This window comes from Jatropha curcas, chromosome 4 (genome assembly GCF_041381405.1).
Source record: "Jatropha curcas cultivar XTBG-Jc1 chromosome 4, XTBG_Jcur_1.0, whole genome shotgun sequence".
Lineage (NCBI taxonomy): Eukaryota > Viridiplantae > Streptophyta > Magnoliopsida > Malpighiales > Euphorbiaceae > Jatropha > Jatropha curcas.
The window spans coordinates 32,187,879-32,205,686 of NC_143154.1; the positions used below are offsets into that span (position 1 = coordinate 32,187,879).

At 36.7% G+C, this 17,808-nt stretch overlaps 4 protein-coding genes across 5 annotated transcripts; 1 reads left to right on the plus strand and 3 right to left on the minus strand.

Moving 5' to 3' along the window:
* Window positions 1-2,225: 2,225 nt before the first annotated feature.
* NIP5;1 (NOD26-like intrinsic protein 5;1) lies at window positions 2,226-6,100 on the minus strand. The gene is made up of 4 exons (XM_089720435.1): window positions 5,135-6,100; window positions 3,654-4,073; window positions 3,489-3,550; window positions 2,226-2,748 (listed from the first exon to the last, which is right to left on the minus strand). The coding sequence occupies exons 1-4, from the start codon at window positions 5,351-5,353 to the stop codon at window positions 2,553-2,555; spliced, it is 897 nt and encodes a 298-aa protein (XP_089576561.1). The 5' UTR covers window positions 5,354-6,100; the 3' UTR covers window positions 2,226-2,552.
* A 2,446-nt stretch (window positions 6,101-8,546) lies between these two features.
* On the minus strand, window positions 8,547-10,938 carry LOC105645568 (Transmembrane proteins 14C). Of its 2 annotated transcripts, none has more exons than XM_012231196.4 (4): window positions 10,626-10,938; window positions 10,440-10,504; window positions 9,405-9,492; window positions 8,547-8,816 (listed from the first exon to the last, which is right to left on the minus strand). In XM_012231196.4, the coding sequence occupies exons 1-4, from the start codon at window positions 10,891-10,893 to the stop codon at window positions 8,707-8,709; spliced, it is 531 nt and encodes a 176-aa protein (XP_012086586.1). In that variant the 5' UTR covers window positions 10,894-10,938; the 3' UTR covers window positions 8,547-8,706. The 2 variants fall into 2 exon arrangements, with proteins under 2 accessions (XP_012086586.1, XP_012086587.1); XM_012231197.3 differs by having other exon boundaries at window positions 10,440-10,508; window positions 10,626-10,799.
* Window positions 10,939-11,280: 342 nt separating this feature from the next.
* On the minus strand, window positions 11,281-13,068 carry LOC105645567 (putative receptor-like protein kinase At4g10390). Its single transcript, XM_012231195.4, has 2 exons — window positions 12,216-13,068; window positions 11,281-12,097 (listed from the first exon to the last, which is right to left on the minus strand). The coding sequence occupies exons 1-2, from the start codon at window positions 12,574-12,576 to the stop codon at window positions 11,367-11,369; spliced, it is 1,092 nt and encodes a 363-aa protein (XP_012086585.1). The 5' UTR covers window positions 12,577-13,068; the 3' UTR covers window positions 11,281-11,366.
* An 884-nt stretch (window positions 13,069-13,952) lies between these two features.
* Window positions 13,953-16,845, plus strand: LOC105645565 (beta-1,3-n-acetylglucosaminyltransferase radical fringe protein, putative (DUF604)). The gene is made up of 3 exons (XM_012231193.4): window positions 13,953-15,421; window positions 15,683-16,234; window positions 16,352-16,845. Exons 1-3 carry the CDS (start codon window positions 14,414-14,416, stop codon window positions 16,460-16,462), a joined length of 1,671 nt encoding a protein of 556 aa, XP_012086583.1. The 5' UTR covers window positions 13,953-14,413; the 3' UTR covers window positions 16,463-16,845.
* Window positions 16,846-17,808: the final 963 nt, after the last annotated feature.

The window sequence follows — 17,808 nt, forward strand, 5'->3', positions numbered from 1 at the left end:
CCCGACATACCTATCTTGCCTGCACGATGCGTGGTTAAGAATTGCATACGCGCAAAATCGGTGCCACTCCAGAAACATTCGGCAGTTTTGGCTCAATATCTCTCTTTCTCTTGCTTGACATACCATTTCGAGGCAATAATATTTCGTCTAAAATCTATAGGAAGCATTGAAATGATTTTCAGGCCATTCTATGCCTGGGCTTCCGGGCCAAAAAATCCAAAGGTGCCTTTTATCTAAGAAGCCCTGTTTGAAGTCCTATTGCAGAGCCGATATCGTCTGCATGCCTGATGGCCAGCTCATATTGGGTCTTCTAGGCAATAGTTTAGGGTCTCGTGGTAAGCCCCGCATGCCTATGTCACTTACTCGATGTGTCGTTAAGAATTGCCTACTCCAAATAAATTCATGCGCAAAATTGGTGCCACTCCGGAAGCATTCGAAAGTTTTGGCACGAATTTTGCCCATGAATTTATATTGCGTATGCAATTCTCAATGACACATCAAGCAGGTGAGATTGGCATGTCGGGCTGACTATGAATCCCAAAACTATCGCCTAAAAGACCTTGTACGAGCTGCCCGGCAGACGTACAAAAGATATCAGCTCTAGAATATGCCTTCAAATAGGACTTCTTAGACCAAAAAGGTATACCTTAGGATTTTTAGGTCCGAAAGCTCTACGTGGAATGGGCCGAGCTTGATTTCAATGCTTCATATAGGTCTATAGATGAAATATTGTGGTCTCAAAATGGCATGGGAAGAACCAGAAAAAGAGATGTTGGGCAAAAACTGTCGAATGCTTCCGAAGTGGAATGAATATTGCGAATGAATTTCTATTACCTATGCAATTCTACATGATGCATCGAGCAAGCGAAATAGGTATGTCGGGTTGAACACAAGACCATAAACTATCGCCTAGAAGATTTTATACAAGATACTTGTCAGACGTACAGAAGATATCAGCTCCGGAACATACCCTCAAATAGGACTTCTCAGAACAAAGAGGTATAACTTTGGGTTTTTGGGTCCTGAAGCGCCGGCAAGTAATGGCCCGAGCTTGATTTCAATGATTCCTATAGGTCAATAGGCAAAATATTGTGGTCTCAAAATAACATGCAAAGCAACAAACGAAAAGATATTGTGCCAAAAATGCAGAATACTTCGAGAGTGGGATGGATTTTGCGCATGAATTTATATTACATATGCAATTCTTAATGAAGCATCGAGCAAGCGAAATAGGTATGTTGGGCTAACCACGAGACCCCAAACTATCACCTAAAACACTCTATATGAGCTGCCCGGCAAACATATAGAAGATATCAGCTACGAAATATGCCTTCATACAAGCCTTCTTAGATTGAAGGGGTATACCTTTACATTGAAAGGCTCCAGCATAAAATGGCCCCAGCTTGATTTAAATGCCTCCTACAGGTCAATAGATGAAATATTATGGTCTAAAAATGGCGTGCAAAATGACAAACGGGGAGATATTAGGCCAAAATTGTCGAATGCTTTTGGAGTGGCATGAATTTTCCACATGAATTTACATTGTGTATGCAATTCTTAATAACTCATCGAGCAGGTGAGATATGCATGTCTGGCTGACCACAAGACCCCAAGCTATCACCTAAAAGACCTTATACGAACTGTCCACCAAACGTACATGGCTTCTTAGACCAAAGGAGTATACATTCGGATTTTTCGGTCCAAATGCTCCAACATGGAATGACCTAACCTTGATGTCAATTCTTCCTACACGTTAATAAACGAAATATTGTAGTCTCAAAATGGTGTATCAAGCAACATACTAAGAGATATTTGATCAAAATTATTGAATGTTTCCAAAGAGGACACATTTTGCGATAAATTTATATAGTGTATGCAATTTTAAATGACGCATCGAAAAAACAAGATAGGCATATTCGACTTACCACAAAATTCTACTATCGCCCAGAAAACGCTATATAAATTGTCTGTAAGACGTACGGAAGATAACGACTTAGAAACAGACCTTCACGTGGGATTTATGAGATCAAAGCTATTTTTATACTAATAGATATTTTATTATTTTTTAAGTGATAAATTAAAATTTCTAGATAAAAGTTAAGAAAAGATGTTTCAACCCATTATTCATGAGAAAGGTTGAATGGATATTCACGTTGACCTCCCTACCAATAGAATTTTTCATAAGGCTGGATGTAGGTTGACATCAATGACATGGGCCTACCATATAGAAAAGTTATATTGCTAAATTTGACAATTTTGTATTATTATTACACATCAACAAAGAAAACAAAGCAAGGATGCCTCACAAAGAAAATAAACCATAAAAGGCCAAAAACTTTACCAAAGCGTCCGTCCATAAGGGCAGGGAAAGAAAGGATAATCATCGCTCCTTTTGCAGACATTGTTTCGCCACACTGTTGGCGTAGACTTACAGTCACATCGCCTTTTATTTCAATCTGATAGATATCATGTCCCACTCGATAGATATGGAGACATGTGATTATTATTAATAAAAGCACACACACATTATTGTTTTACGTTTGGTAGGAAGCTTAACGACGGAAGCTTCTCACTTGGCGTGGTGGATCTGCTTCATCCTCTCGGAGCTTCACAGCTGTGTAGGTAGTGCCACCAGCGAGACCCCCTAATATAGGTGCCACCAAGTATATCCATATTGCTTTGTAATTTCCCGCAGCTACAGCTGGCCCTAGAGTTCTCACAGGATTCATTGAAGCGCCGCTTGATGGCCTGCCATACATAAAGCCTTACAATTAATACAGAATTTTGTTAAATTTTTTTTTTTTTTCTCACGACCCTTGCAGTTAATAATGTTTTCCTTTATACAAACCTTTTGACGATGACACTTTCGCATTCCGGAAAAACTTTTCATGTCGCGTAAAGGTAAACGTGGTGATTCTAATAGAATGTAATTAAGAGAAATTCGAAACTGAACTTCGTTCGTGTGAAGATAATATTTTGTCTAGAACCAAATTGAAATCAAATTAACATAAAAATCTAAATGTGTTTTATATTATAGTTTTTTTTATTAAATAATTTTTTTATATATACCTTAACACTTTCATTTATCATAATATGTTCATAAATTGAATTGTAATATTTGAATAACATAAAATTGAAAATTAATTTTGAATTAAATTATTTTCAAACCGAATTGACTAAAATCGAGATCTATTCAATTACCTATAAATTATAAAAGGTTACAAATGCATTGAAGATGGATTTATAAAAAAAAAAAAAAAAAAAAAGTAAGAAGTTTTCTGAAAAGAATTCTGGATTCATTTGTATAATTCATTTAAATAATCACGAGTGTGTTTATTTAAATGTGAAAGAGAAACAACTATTTTTCTGCACTGGATGCAGTGATAATTTATCATCCTTTCAATAAGTAGCTGCTAAAAAAAAATGAGAAAAGAGAATATAATCACAAAAAGGAAAAGAAAGACAGGGAACGAGTAATTATGACTCACCCCGCAACAAGAATGTTTAGCGCAACAGTTGCTCCAACTGCAATTCCTGCCAACTCTCCCACCTGAGAATGAGAGAAAGAACATGAATATTTTTGTAGGCATTTGGATGCAAAGAATCTCAAGTCTCATACAGTTAAAAGGACTATAAAAGTTACAAAAACGTACAGCACGGGTATCAGTGGCGACGGCGGTGACGACAAACAAAAGATTGAAAGTGATGAGAAACTCGAGAGCAAAAGCTTGGCCAGTGCTGACGGACGGAATAGTAACACCACCAGACATGAAAGGGTGGAAAACTCCTTTTAGAGCGAAAGAAGCACATATGGAGGCCGATACTTGAGCAGCTATGTAGGCCGGCACTTGCACCCAGGGAAAGTGACGGAGAGCTGCAAAGGCAATGGTGAGGGCTGGGTTCAAGTGAGCTCCCGATATATGTCCGGTAGATAGAATTACTATCATCACTGCTAGCCCTGAACATGCTGCGTTCCCTATCAATGTCTCCACTCCACTGTACTTTTGGTTCACTATGGGTCCTGCTGTTGCCGCAAATATCAGGATGAAGGTTCCCACAAATTCTGCTCCAAGCTTCGATCACCAATCGGTTCACACAATAAATAATATCAATCTCAAAGTTAATATCCATAACTATGCAGCCATTTGTTAAAATATATATATATATATATATATATATATATATATATGCAGCCATATGAGTTCAGAGACGAGTTATAGGGGCCATATTCTTTTCTCTTCTTTTTTTTAGATTTTTTTTTTATTTTATAAATACCGTATATCCATAATGCAAAATTTGTTAAGTATGTGGGCCTCGTGCATCGTCATTTGTGTATTTTGTTTTCATTTGAAAAAGTAAATATTTTATTTCCTAACTAAATTTTCAACGTTCTCAATTAGTGATGCATTGTGAATTTTCTCATACGACTCTTGTATTAAAAAAAAAAAAAAATCAATCCTGAACAAATAAATGATCTCATCAATCTAAATTACAAAATTTACGAGACCTATTATATATATTTATTTACAAATCACACTCCTATTACATAATGTTTCCTTAAAAAGGAAAAAAGCGAGAAATATTAATTATCTTTTATCCAGTGAGTACTGACAAAATGTGAACCGCCCAAACCCTCAAGCCTTGTAATGAATTATTTTGCAGTTCGAAAATAAAATCATAATCAAATAGGAGTAGTTGAGATGATAACGTTGAATTTATATATATAAATATATAGTGTTGTTGGGCTCTAAAATAATTAATTTCGATTTTGCGCATGCAATTCCAAATGCTCTTTATTTTACTTTTTCATTCAATTACATTACAACTCAAGGCGAATCAATTGATTGAGTGTCTAAAAAATTATTTATAAGAATGTAAACTAAAGTATCAGCTAAATAATAAATTACAAAATTACAAAATTCATTTAAAACTTTAATTTTAAACTTAGAATAATGAAAAAAAAAAATATTGATTTCCTACCCTAAAATCAATTTTATAAAATGTAATAATGAAATTAAATTTTGTTTATAAAATTTTTATTTCAACTTTATGCATATCAAACATAAACAAAAGTCATTGGAAAATTCAAGTCCATTATCCATGTATGTTAATTAAGGGAAGGAAGAGAGAATACCTTGCGAGTAAGAGAGACATCTGGTGCAGGGAAGTCCGTGAAGCACGTGTGAGTTTGACCCCAGGATGGGGCATTAACCGGCAAGCACTTGCATCTTGGCATTGACTTCCGATCATAGGAAAGTGAATCCACCCTCAGCGACGAAAACAGTGGCCCTCCCGGCGTTCCTGGCGTAGCCGGGGCTGACACGGTCGGTGTCCCTGCCTCGGATTCCGGCATCTTTTTTCCCTCTCTTTAAAAGCAAAAGATCTCCTCTTCGGATACTTCAGTATATATCTTTAATCAAATAGAACAGCAGCAATTTTTTTTTTCTTTTTTTTTTTTCTAGAATAGATGTTTGCTAGTTGTGGGAGGATATATTACATGATTTGATCAATATAACGACCTTGTTCTTCCTCAGTTCCACAAACGCTAACGAGTTAGTAGAATTTTTTAAGGATCCATTTCGAAATACTGCGGTTGAATTTTTTTTTTTTTTTTTTTTTTTGGGAGATTTTGGCTACTGAGAAGTAAAAAAAGAGTTACATGCTTCCTAGGCTTTTATAAATGTGACTCTACGTAAGAGAAAAAAAGAAGCAAGCCAGACTATACACTAGAGGAAAAAGACCAAGGATCTAATTATTTGCATAGACAAAATCGATTTTTTTTTTTTTTTTTCAAATGGAACTTTGTAGGGCAGATGCGAATGGGAAAACTTACATAATTGGAAAGTTTTTATAATATTTGGATTAAGGAACACCGATAATGGAGTACTGATCCAGCTTCAGGAAAAAATTCAATATACTATCGGAAAGCAGATTCAAGCATTTGGATGAGTTTTTGGAAATGAAAGTTGAGTCCGGAGGTGAGGAAGGAGGAGGAGAAGAGAAGAAGAGGAACGCGAGTGAACAACGAGATAGAATTGTGTTGTGGGAGTAGAATAACTGAAATGCTAGCAAGTAAGCGTGGAGGTACGCGTAAAACCATTAATGCATCATCGTTTATATACACAAAACGAGGCTCCGGACTTTGATTATAATATCGTGTCATCTTCTGAGGAAAAGTCAATGCACGTCTCATCACCCTAACAGTAACAGTTTTTACTTCAGCTATACCTTATGTTAGAGTTACTTTGTACCTGCTCAGTTGAGCTCCTCACAGACACCGAATATGCCGTTCGATCTTACTATGTGCACATGATCGATCGCCTAAGGTAGGAGCCACGCCTGTCAACGCGAAAGCTAGTATATGCTCTGTCACCCCATCGTTTTCATCTATTAAACAAGTAGTTAATTCCCCACCATCAGCCCAATCACGTATTAAACAAAGTATTCTCCTCCTCAATAATGAATGAAAGTAATACGAAATATGAAAGAAAACCATTATTTAAATGAACTTTACGAACGCATATCTTCCTTCCATGTTCAAACACTCCCTTTTACTTTAATCTCAACCATCCATTTTTTTTTTTTTTAAGGCTTTGCCGGTTCTTTTCGTGTCCCACTGTCTATTGCCTCGTTGTGTACTACCTCTTTATAATTTAGAATTTATTTAAGGCCCACTTGTAGAATCTCTCCTTTCAGCACTTCCCAGCCATCTTTGATTGGATGTTATTAGTCGGTACAGCCTTTTCTGTTTCTTTTCTTTTCTTATTTTTTTGTTGATTGCTAACCATGGAGCTGAAAATATTTTGTACATCATCGAAACATGAATCAGTATTATGGTATACTATCCATTTTAATGTCACTTGTTTGGCTTTGTCGTTATGCTATTAGAATTCAATTTAGAGTCTACTTTCTGCGTGTCTCTACTTTTTTTGAAGTTGTTCATATATATTGTTTGCGATCATCATGTCTTGACGCGCACTAGCTAGGCGTTGGCCCATACAGAAAGGAAAGAAGAACATTAACAACAATTCAACTATATTAGCAATGATTAGATGGCATCAATAATGTTACTTACAATACTATAATTTGTTCAAAACAAGATTCTGTACCATTCACAATTAATTGTTTCTTTTTATGTATTGTGTATGTACAGCTTTGTTTAACTTGGCATATATAATTTTATAGAATACTTAACCTCCAAGTTCACCGGCACGGTGGCACCTCCTCTGTTTTCTCGATTACAGTGCTTGATAACTTAGCCGCTTCAAACAAGTATATACTTTTGCGTCTAACAATAAACCATTTGGCGACAGTAGCTCAGTATGCACATTTTGGTAAAGGAGAAGTGGATGTTTCAACTTTCAATACACAGTGCTTGTGGAGAAAACATTAGTGGAAATTATTTTCAGTGCTTCAATAATGATGAATGTTGAAAGTCTACAGAAAGTCACAATCTCTCAGTTCTTTATTCATAGTTGAAATTCGATAGGTTTCTATTGGGTATGTATAATGTATATTTTGATTTTGAACGGCAACACATTAATTACAGGAAACAGACAAACTGACTTCTCCTCTCAAACGAGATGCAAGGAAGGAATCCTATATTATTTATTTTATCATTAATTAATACAAAAAGCAACTGCCCACATATAAGTCTCCACATTTTCGGCTTTCCTTTTTCCTTATTTTGAGATCGCGAATAGCAAGGTCCTAAAGTTGCTGCGCATTGAGCTTTGATGATTGCATGTGTGGTGTGGGAACCGCCTCAGTGGTCTGACCATCAAGTACTCGATTCTTTCAAACAAGCATCAATGGAATTTTATGTGGCAGAAACATTGGGACTGTGATTTGAGTGGAAGATACGCCTCATCATTCTCAATAAGAAGCTCCGTTATCTCCCACTCCTTTTTTTCACTTTGCAAGGCAATGGACATCAACTTCATATAGAAGCAATGCCCATAATCATGATTCATGAACCAATCAATACGTGCATTAAGAGACTAGAAGATTCTGCCTGCTTTCAAATGAACGAATTAATTTCACAAGTACACGGTCTTATCTTTGGCATAAATGCAAGTTCATTCCAACCACAGGCTTTACTTTTAAGATCTGGCCTCATGTAATGTACGCTCTCATTTCTTATACTTCAAATCAGTTGCTTTCGCCTCTTACATTTATCAAACACTACTAAATTCTAGTCATACTTACAATTATAAAATTTTCTTGTTTTTTTCTTGTTTTTTGAGATGATCATGATATTTTAAAATTAAACCATTACTTATTTCTCTAGAATTTTAAAGTTTGCTAGCATTTTTAATCGTCAAATTTTTATACTATAAAATACTCCCTCTAAAATCTTACTCCTCTAACTGCAACTGTAAAGTAAAAAAATTATGCCTAATTCAACAAAACCAAAGCCAAATTAACTCTGTTATTACAAATTTAGACTCTGTGATCCTGGAATTTGGTGATATGTTCAATAATCATATATAATAAACCTAATACTTTATTTGATCAAAAAAAAAAAAAAAAAAAAAAAGGAAAGATTGCTATCAAAACTTCAGTAGAGAGATCTATTAATGAATCGGTATAGATCATTTGGAGTACACAGTCAGATGATTTTTAGAAGAGGTCAGTACAACATATTAACTCACAAAACATAACTATTATCAAACAATATCATCAATTAGTTAGCAAGCTCTACAATCAAAGACTATCTTTGAAGTATGATGAGACGAACACAGCCAAAGAACAGATAGATAAAGCTAATAAAGGGCCAGCAGGAGTCAATTTCCGAGTAGCTGCCAATCGTATACCTAAAATAGCATCAAATTAAAGAGAAAAAAATGAGAGAAACAGAAGCATGAAATTTGATATCAATTATTACCATTGCATATAAGAATTTTGGCCTTCCATTGATCTGTCAGTTATTTGAGTAGGGTTTTTGAATTGCATAGGCAATGGCTTATGAAAATGTCCTTGAAAAAGATGCAATCTTCTTGTGTAATTTTCTTTATGCATTTCTTTTATGCTTCCCTGTAGTTAATGCTAAACAAGACTTGAATCTACGACATGTTAAAATATCCAACTTAGTAATTGCCATAATTTAAATCTAGCTCAGAACGCTACAAATTTTTTTTTTTTTTTTTTTTTGCACTTCCTTTATTTTTGGCCTTTTCCTTAAATACTGTGCACATAAAGAACTGTCAATTACACTACAATGGTTGCGAGCATTATGTTACCCCTGCACTGAGCTGAATTTGCAATCCTGACTATGATTGCAGCCATGCTCAAAATTGAAATCTATGATCAGAAGGCATCAAGCTTGAGCAGGTATGTAAAAGCAATGTAGATTATCCGTATCATATCATGCACAAACATAGAAACAGATAAGAAAGACATACCAAACACACACGAGAAAAGGAAAGCAGATCCAAAGGCAAGGGCATCACCAACAGCTTTTGTCTCCTGTCCTTGCATCAAAATGTAAGCCTACAGCAAAAAGGCAAACATATTCATCAATATTCTGAGCTGGCCAAGAACATAATTAACAACAAGAACAAAGTTTTTTCAGATTATTTGCGTTGTTGCAAAGGTATAATGGATTTCTCCTGCATTTAGAAATCAAGATCACATACAATCATAAATTCATCCGGCAAGACTATATACTTGCACCGCCACAATTTGATGAAGAACAAGCCATGAGTAAGGAGTAGGGCTGAACACAGAAGCAGTGAAACCAGAGACGAGTGATTCCAACACAAAGTTTGCAGTTTATAATGACCAAAGGTATAGTTCCAGGTTAGAAAGTGTCGAAACTGAAACGTGGTTTTGGCCTCAGCTTCATACATGCAAATCACTGAAATAAGGCCCCCACATTCGCACAAGTTATGACGGTAGTTAACACTCATTCCAAACATATAAATTAGATTAGATAACAGCCTAATCAATGCAGTGTCTCACTCTTGTTCTCTATATCTACTTGATGGGGATCAATCACATATGTCTTTCATTTCACCAGAATTTGGTGGAGAAGGTACGAACAATTCACAATACAAGGAAAGCAAAAGATGAATCTTCACTTTAGCATTGGAAGTTTAGAAGACATTAATAAGGATGAAAAGGACAGATAAATAATTTTTTTACCCTTTCTGCCAGCTGAATTTTACCCTAAAATGCCCAATGAACACTAGCAGCCTGTTAAAATTCTGACTTCAGTCCTCAAATTTTTAACTTTGTTAATTAGAATATTGAGGTTTTCTAAACAGAACTTGAGTAACAATATGCACAATTAGAAAATAAAAGATAAAAAAAAAAATTGAAGGACCAAATTTGATGCAAATAAAAGACAGATAAATTCTTAAAACGATTGACAGTTTGAGACAACCATACTCTAATGATATCTATTTTTGATTTAATCTAATCGGTAATGAACTTACCGTAGCCATGAGTGCAGCCCCTGTCAATCCTCCAAACAGTGACCCCTTGCTTCTAGACTTGTTGACTGGCTTCAAAAAATGCAAATTTATTTGTTAATCGGTTGGACAAATGAGCATGGATGGGAAAAATAAAGATAGAATGTTATTGGGAAGAGACGATCCGAGAAAAGGAAAAGAAAATATTACAGGCAAAGATACCGCCAGAGAGGAGCAGGACTCCATACGCAGCGGAGGTTACTGGGGCGAAATCTACTGCCTGACATTTGCAACAAAAGCTTACTGTGGATTTAGAACTGAAAGCAGAACTGGATCTGCTTCCGTTCTTTAAGATAGCAACAGAGAAATAAGAAGAACTGCTAAAAGAAGTTATGACTTTCCTTCGGCCTGCACCATAATTACTCGCTATGCCAACCGGAAAATTTGTTGCAGGAATCAGCAACAAGGAACACACCATCCTCGCGAGTCGCGATATTACGAGTCGCTATTACCGGATGTGCCCGGTGGATAATAGAATTTAAATTGGGCCTCACTTGAATCATTGTGGACTCCGCATAAATTTTAAGATGGGCCATCAAGCCTTAACCGAGAGAAATCGAACCGTTGGTTGAGCATGTCGGAATAGGACGATGCATCTTATGAACTAATATTTGCATTCATTTTTTGTTTTGGGCTGTGTAGTAGTCAACTTTTAAATTATTTTTCTATGTTTGTTTAAAAAAAATTAATTTTCTATGTTTTATTTAAACATAGAATTTGTATTGAGTTTTGAACTACTAAAAAAAACTTCCATCAAATGTATTTAGCCGAATTATTTTACTAAAAAGTTAAAATAGATCATAAATGACGTGGAATATAAACATCAATTTAATTCGATTTAATTACAATTTCAATACAATCAGCATCATATCAATTCCCAGCAGGAACTCATCAAGTTCTAGAATTGCGAAAATTTGGTAAATCCTTCCCCACGGAGAATAGGAATGAGATGGAAGGAATATTCTCTCTAAATATATCCAAAATTTGGGTGGCGGAAGGCCTAAGAATTGCAGAATGGCCAAGACAAAGAGCCGATAAGGTAAGCATGGCCCTGGCTTCCTTTAAGTCAAATTCACCTTCCAATCTTGGATCCACAATTTGGGCCACCTTTATCGCTTCACAGTCGTGGGCATCCTTTAGCACAGGTCCCATAATTGATGTCAATAGCTGGCCCCTCTCCTCGCAGAAAGCCTCCATACCCGTCACGAGTTCCAAAATAATGACTCCGTAGCTATACACATCGTTCTTCTTTGTTGCTATTCCTGTCCTTAGGTACTGCGGATCAGTGTAACCAGGAGAACCCATCATCACTTGCTTGGTTCTGGAGGAATGAACTACCATTGAAGAAAATCCCATATTTGCAGACCCGAAATCACAGAGCTTGCAGTTAAGATGCTCGTCCAATAAAATGTTAGAAGCTTTGATGTCTCCATGCACTATTTGCGGGGTGTGTTTTTCATGAAGATACTCTATAGCTTGCGCAAGTTGGAAGGCTATGGCCATCCTTCTTTGCCATGAAAGAACAGGCCAAGCCCAGGATAACTTTGTGTCTCTTTCTACGCTATGGAGTTTATCCTGCAAACTTCCATTTGGGACAAACTCAAACACAAGAGCGTCTCCCTCTGAACATATTGCAATAAAATCAAATCAATTAGTTCTTCCTTCTTTTTTCAGTTTAATTTATAATAGATATTTTTTAAAATAAAAAGACGAATGGGAACAGCAACAAAAACCGCACACCTTCATCATCACAGTATCCTAAAAGCCTGACAATGTTGTCATGGCGAATTCGGAGTAGGATGTCTAATTCCTGCTTAAAGAGTCTATTGAGATGGTTGCTTCCGGCGTGTGTCTTGACGGCCCCAAGAATTGAACCGGGAAACTGAGCCAAATATACCATGCTAAACCCTCCTGATCCAATCCACCGCGAGAAATTCATGGTTAGACTTACTATATCATCCCAACTATATTTCCTTGCACCATAATCATCATCATCATTATCATCCTTTTCCTTTATATGATCACCATTAGCCACAACACCACTTACTGTAGATCTGTGCCGGAATTTAAGTCTGAAGAACTTATTGGATAGGCAGCCCATGACAAGCAGCGAATCAAGCAATAGCAAAAGCTCACTGGCCAGACAGAACGTACACTGATAAGAGCTATCTGTGGTTCGAGTGGGAATGATATTTAAACGAATCAAGGAGATTTTTTTTTTTTTTGGTGGGATTTGATGGGTAGTAGAACGACTAATAGTAGCTAAGGGGGATGAAAATGGTAGGTGTTGGGCTCCAGGGAAGCCGCATAGAAGGCAAGTGAGAAGACTGAAGATAAGAAATTGGAAAAAATGGGCCAATACCAGCAGACAAACAAACCAGTGGTTAGACTAGTCTCAGCCTCGCAGAACCATCCGCTTCATCACCCTGACTCTATTAGATTCGAGAGCCTGTGGCTGTGGGGGCAGTATCCGACACCGACAGCCATCGTTTCATTTGTTTCTAAATTTCTATTGATCCACTGCTATAAAGATTAACCAAATGAAAGCGCGCAGTTAGGAATCTCATTAATTTTCCACATTTAATCGTGAAGAAGAAACATGACGACCATAGATGTTGGCGTGCTAACTGCAACACGTACTTTTTATTATATAACTATTCAACAGAAAATAAAATCAAAGACCGATTCTTTACACGCCACCGAAATCAAATATAAAATTACAAGTCAAATTCCAATCGCTTTCATTAACGCGGCTTTAATAATATGATCCATCCACCGGTGAAACGTGGTTCCAAAAAAAATTCTATCTTCTTTTAAAGATTTTTAAAATTTATATATATAAATAATTTTCTGATAATTTTTATGTTTTTTTATTAAATGATTGACTTTTATTAATATCTTAATTAATTAAGAATAAAAAATAATAAAATAATTTTTATTGACTAAATTCTTAATATTTATATTTTATCAAATTATATAAACTAAATGAGACGAAAACAGTATTAAATATATATGCATATTTAACAGAAAAAAAATATTAAACCGAGTTTAAAAGTCGACTGTACTTTCTTTTTACAAGTTAAAAATGTTGGAATGGGAATAAGTTAAAAGAACATGTGCCCAAATAACAAATGAGGGAGTTGAAATAGGATCTCCCATACGTAATTATTTTGGGTATTGGCACAAATGAGAGCCGGCTTTGTCCTTTGTTTACCGCAAAAACCAAAAATTTTAAACATATCTTTAGTAATGATGAATAATTTATTTTCAATTTTTGTTTCCGTTGACTGTCATAAAAAATTATATTACAAAAAATATATATTTACTTTTGTGATTTAAACTTCTCTACCATATTGCTTGTTTCAAATTCCTGTTTAGTGGATCTAATAAATAAAACTTTAGTAATTAGATTAAATTTCGGGGACTGGTCCATGTAATTGACCCAAAAATAAAAAAGAAAGCCGGCCAAACAGTGAACGAGAAACTTTGGAATTTCAGTTGATCGTCCGGACCGGAGACAACAACAACTAATGGACAGCGGATACTGCTGCACGTTGTGTTTAATAAAAGCCCACAAAATCCGAAAATCGCAACGTCTTGGGATTTCGCTCTTTTAAAAGTTTCCATTTCAAATACAAAAATTTGAAATATATGAACTTTTAATTACACTAAAACCGGATAGTGTATAGAGGAAATTAGCAGAGCGTTTCCATTCCCTAGTTACAAGTCAAAATCGTTTTTGAAAGCAAGTTAATGCTCTGCTAGAGACTGAATTGTCTTTTTCGTTAACCTCATCACCAGAGGAAATTGTAATTGAATTAGTGAATTTTCGTTGTTCTCGCTGTTTGGATCTACTTGGTATTTACTTTGTAAAAATTTCCACCCTCAGGGCGGTCTCTCCGTCTCCCTCACGGAAATGATTATTATTCTTGCTGCTCATGATCTTTATGTTCATAATGGATTATTCCTCTCCTTCTTCCCCTGCAGAGAAGAATAAAAATTCATGCCGATCTCCCCTAGCACTTTCGCGAAACCGTAGCCGTAGATGGCGTCAAAGTCGCACGGGTACCGCCGTTGTTGTGGTGGCGGCACTGCTCGTCTCGACCACCGCCTGGCTCTCTCTCGTATTCTCCGGAACCACAGCCCGTTGCTGGCACCGGTTTAGGAATTGGGAAGGCAGCCCCCGCACACTCACCTGGAAGAAGCGACCTCCCACCACCACTGCCTCCTTTGACCACCATCTATCCATTGTGCCGCAAGTACCTCAGTTCGTCTCCCGTAATTCTTCGCTATTATCGGGCAGCAACCGCAACCTTTCGGAGGAGGAGGAGAACCGTCGAGGAAATGAACTGACACTGAAGCATATCTTGTTTGGCATAGCGGGATCCTCACAGCTATGGAAACAACGCAAGGAGTTCGTGAGGCTTTGGTGGCGACCAAACGACATGAGGGGCCACGTGTGGCTAGAAGAGCAGGTAGCTAAAGAAGACTGGGACAGTTCGTTGCCTCCTATCATGATTTCCGAGGACACCTCCCGCTTCCGCTATACTAATCCTACCGGTCACCCTTCAGGACTCCGGATCTCCCGCATTGTCTCCGAGAGTTTTCGCCTCAGATTGCCTGGTATCCGATGGTTCGTTCTGGGCGACGATGACACTATTTTTAATGCGGATAATCTCGTTGCCGTTCTCAGTAAGTATGACTCCTCCGAGATGGTATACATCGGTGCTCCTTCCGAGAGCCACTCTGCCAACACCTATTTTAGTCACTCTATGGCCTATGGAGGTGGCGGAATAGCCATAAGTTATTCGCTGGCCGAGGTTCTTTCCAACATTTTGGATGACTGCCTTGAGAGATATCACAGACTCTATGGAAGTGATGATCGGCTCCACGCCTGCATTTCTGAGCTAGGCATTCCTTTGTCCAGAGAGCAAGGCTTCCACCAGGTCCGTTTATCTGATCTATTCTTCCACTAATTTTCATCTATCTGTACCTTGTAGTACTGTTTTCCTATTCTACAGAGAATATAGTAACTATGATAGCACATCTGTTTATACAACATATTTTTGTTTTTACAATCTAAGATTGTTTTGTCTACTTTTTTTCTTTTTCTAAAACAAACAAGAAATGTAAAGGAGAAAAGAATTAGAGAATTGCTCCCTGGCATTGCTGAATTTTTAATCCCTCTGGTTGGTTCCTTCTGGCAGTGGGATATTAGAGGTAATGCGCATGGTCTTCTATCCTCACATCCGGTTGCACCTTTTGTATCCATTCATCATGTTGAAGCTGTTGATCCTCTTTATCCTGGCATGAGCTCTTTGGATAGTTTGAAACTTTTCACCAAAGCCATGACTGCTGACCCCATAAGCTTTTTGCAGCGGTCGATATGTTATGACCATGAACACCACCTTTCTTTTTCTGTTTCGGTTGGTTATGTCATTCAGGTGTTTCCAGAAATCGTGCTTCCCCGTATACTTGAGCGCTCAGAAAAGACATACTCTGCTTGGAACAAGATTAGTGATCGAAATGAATTTGATTTGGATACCAGGGATCCTCACAGATCTATTTGCAAGAGACCAATCCTATTTTTCTTGAAAGATATATCAAGACAAGGCGACATTACAGTTGGTTCATATGCACGGGCCAGAATGAAAGATGATTTGAAAAGAAAAGTTTTCTGCTTTCCGCATTCTCCTCCTCTTCCTTATGTGGAGAATATTCAAGTATTGGTGTATCCTACAACAAAGAATTGGCATTTGGTGAGTTCCTTAAATTACTTTCTAGTACGGTATATGTTTCAAGCTAATTTCTGATTTTCCTTCAATATCAGAACTCTGCTTTTCAAGCTAAATGCTGTTGCAAATATATTTGAACAGGTGCCACGCCGTCTTTGTTCTAAACTGAATCGCACAACTGATGAACTACTTACAATATCAGTTGGGCAGTGTGGGACCAGATATTCTGGCTCTTTTATTGATTCTGTTTGAATGTGGGTGGCTGTTGGCTCACTTTACTTGGCCAGTATCAGCTTGGAGATGAACATGCGCTTGAGGAAGGGCCTTTACTATCTTATGCATCACGTTCTTCAGCTTCGTTCATTCGGCTTCAAGCAACAGCTGTTTATCAACTGACATCCAGTGTTTTGAAAACCACGCTAACAAATTGCAGATATGAGAGTCCTTTACTGTACACAGTTGAGTTTAAGATAAGCTTGCAAACCTTCATCTCATGGATTACATTCTTTGCCTTCCTTTTTGTTCAGAAGGTACATAATTATAAACTGATATCTAACTTCTGGAAATGAAGTGAAAAAGAAAATTCAAGTTAGTTTACATATGAATTATGAAATGCGAATAACTCATTTCTTTTACCTCTATGTGGTTACAGTTGTTGTCTTTCTGGTGATTATTTTCTTGTAACTTCAGCTCTTTGTGAAATGCATTTGTGAAGCTAATAGACCTTAGTTGTCTCATCAACAACATAGGACTAATCCAAATATTCCATTCCTATTGTCCAATGTTACTTTTAAGAATCTATTTTTCTTTTAATCTAGGCTGTATATGTGATTTTGGAGTGGGTTGCTTATCTATTTTTTTCTATAGTGGGGAAAACCATAATTATTGATAAATATTTAGGTCAATGTTGAGGGACAAAAAAGGGTTGGAAAGGAGGAAGAGATGAGAATAATTATGCAACTAAGAAGAGAACAAAGAGACAAAGAAAGCAGATATTAAGCATGTGTGCATTAACAAAGTTTGATGGGGATGCAACTCAGTTATCCAATTTACATAAGATTCCTCTGAGATTAATATAAATAGTTACACGAGAAAATGTTTTACTTACTGCACTAGTAGTCTAATAGTTGTGAACCTAATTTTCTTTGCCCTAAACTAAATGTTTCTGCATTTCTTTAAACAATTGGTAAACTTAAATCTGCCTACATTGTAGAGAACATTCTTAATAAAATGAGTATTAAAATGCAGCAATGAGTTGCAAAGTCAAATTTGATAAACAAAGTTCTTGGATTTGGTGATCCTACTTTTGAATGGATATCAACATGTTCAATATGAAAATACATGTAACTCAGATTTGTACAACTTGCTATAAGTAGGTGCTGCTTGGTGCCATCTTTCTACAAGCAAATCAATACCAAGTGCCAGCAGATACCTCAAGCTCATGATCTCTAAAATTGAAAGATAAATGTGCCTTCATCAATTGGTCCTGACAGAGATCATTTCAAAGGAAAGGGTAATTGTTAGGACTATGATTGTGATTGGGACTCAATTTGTAATAATTGAGTGCACAACTGGGACTGCTTTGAAAATAACTGCAT

Excerpts from the sequence above, each read along its gene's own strand:
- LOC105645568 (XM_012231196.4), bottom strand. The coding sequence starts at position 10,893 with ATGGTGTGTTCCTTGTTGCTGATTCCTGCAACAAATTTTCCGGTTGGC. Across the intron at positions 9,493-10,439 it reads GGGCTGCACTCATGGCTACG|GCTTACATTTTGATGCAAGG; the intron begins GTAAGTTCATTA and ends TTTTTGCTGTAG. Across the intron at positions 8,817-9,404 it reads CCTTTTCTCGTGTGTGTTTG|GTATACGATTGGCAGCTACT; the intron begins GTATGTCTTTCT and ends ATGCTATTTTAG.
- LOC105645565 (XM_012231193.4), top strand. The coding sequence starts at position 14,414 with ATGATCTTTATGTTCATAATGGATTATTCCTCTCCTTCTTCCCCTGCA. Across the intron at positions 15,422-15,682 it reads GAGAGCAAGGCTTCCACCAG|TGGGATATTAGAGGTAATGC; the intron begins GTCCGTTTATCT and ends TCCTTCTGGCAG. Across the intron at positions 16,235-16,351 it reads CAACAAAGAATTGGCATTTG|GTGCCACGCCGTCTTTGTTC; the intron begins GTGAGTTCCTTA and ends ATATTTGAACAG.
- LOC105645567 (XM_012231195.4), bottom strand. The coding sequence starts at position 12,576 with ATGGGCTGCCTATCCAATAAGTTCTTCAGACTTAAATTCCGGCACAGA. Across the intron at positions 12,098-12,215 it reads AGGATACTGTGATGATGAAG|AGGGAGACGCTCTTGTGTTT; the intron begins GTGTGCGGTTTT and ends CAATATGTTCAG.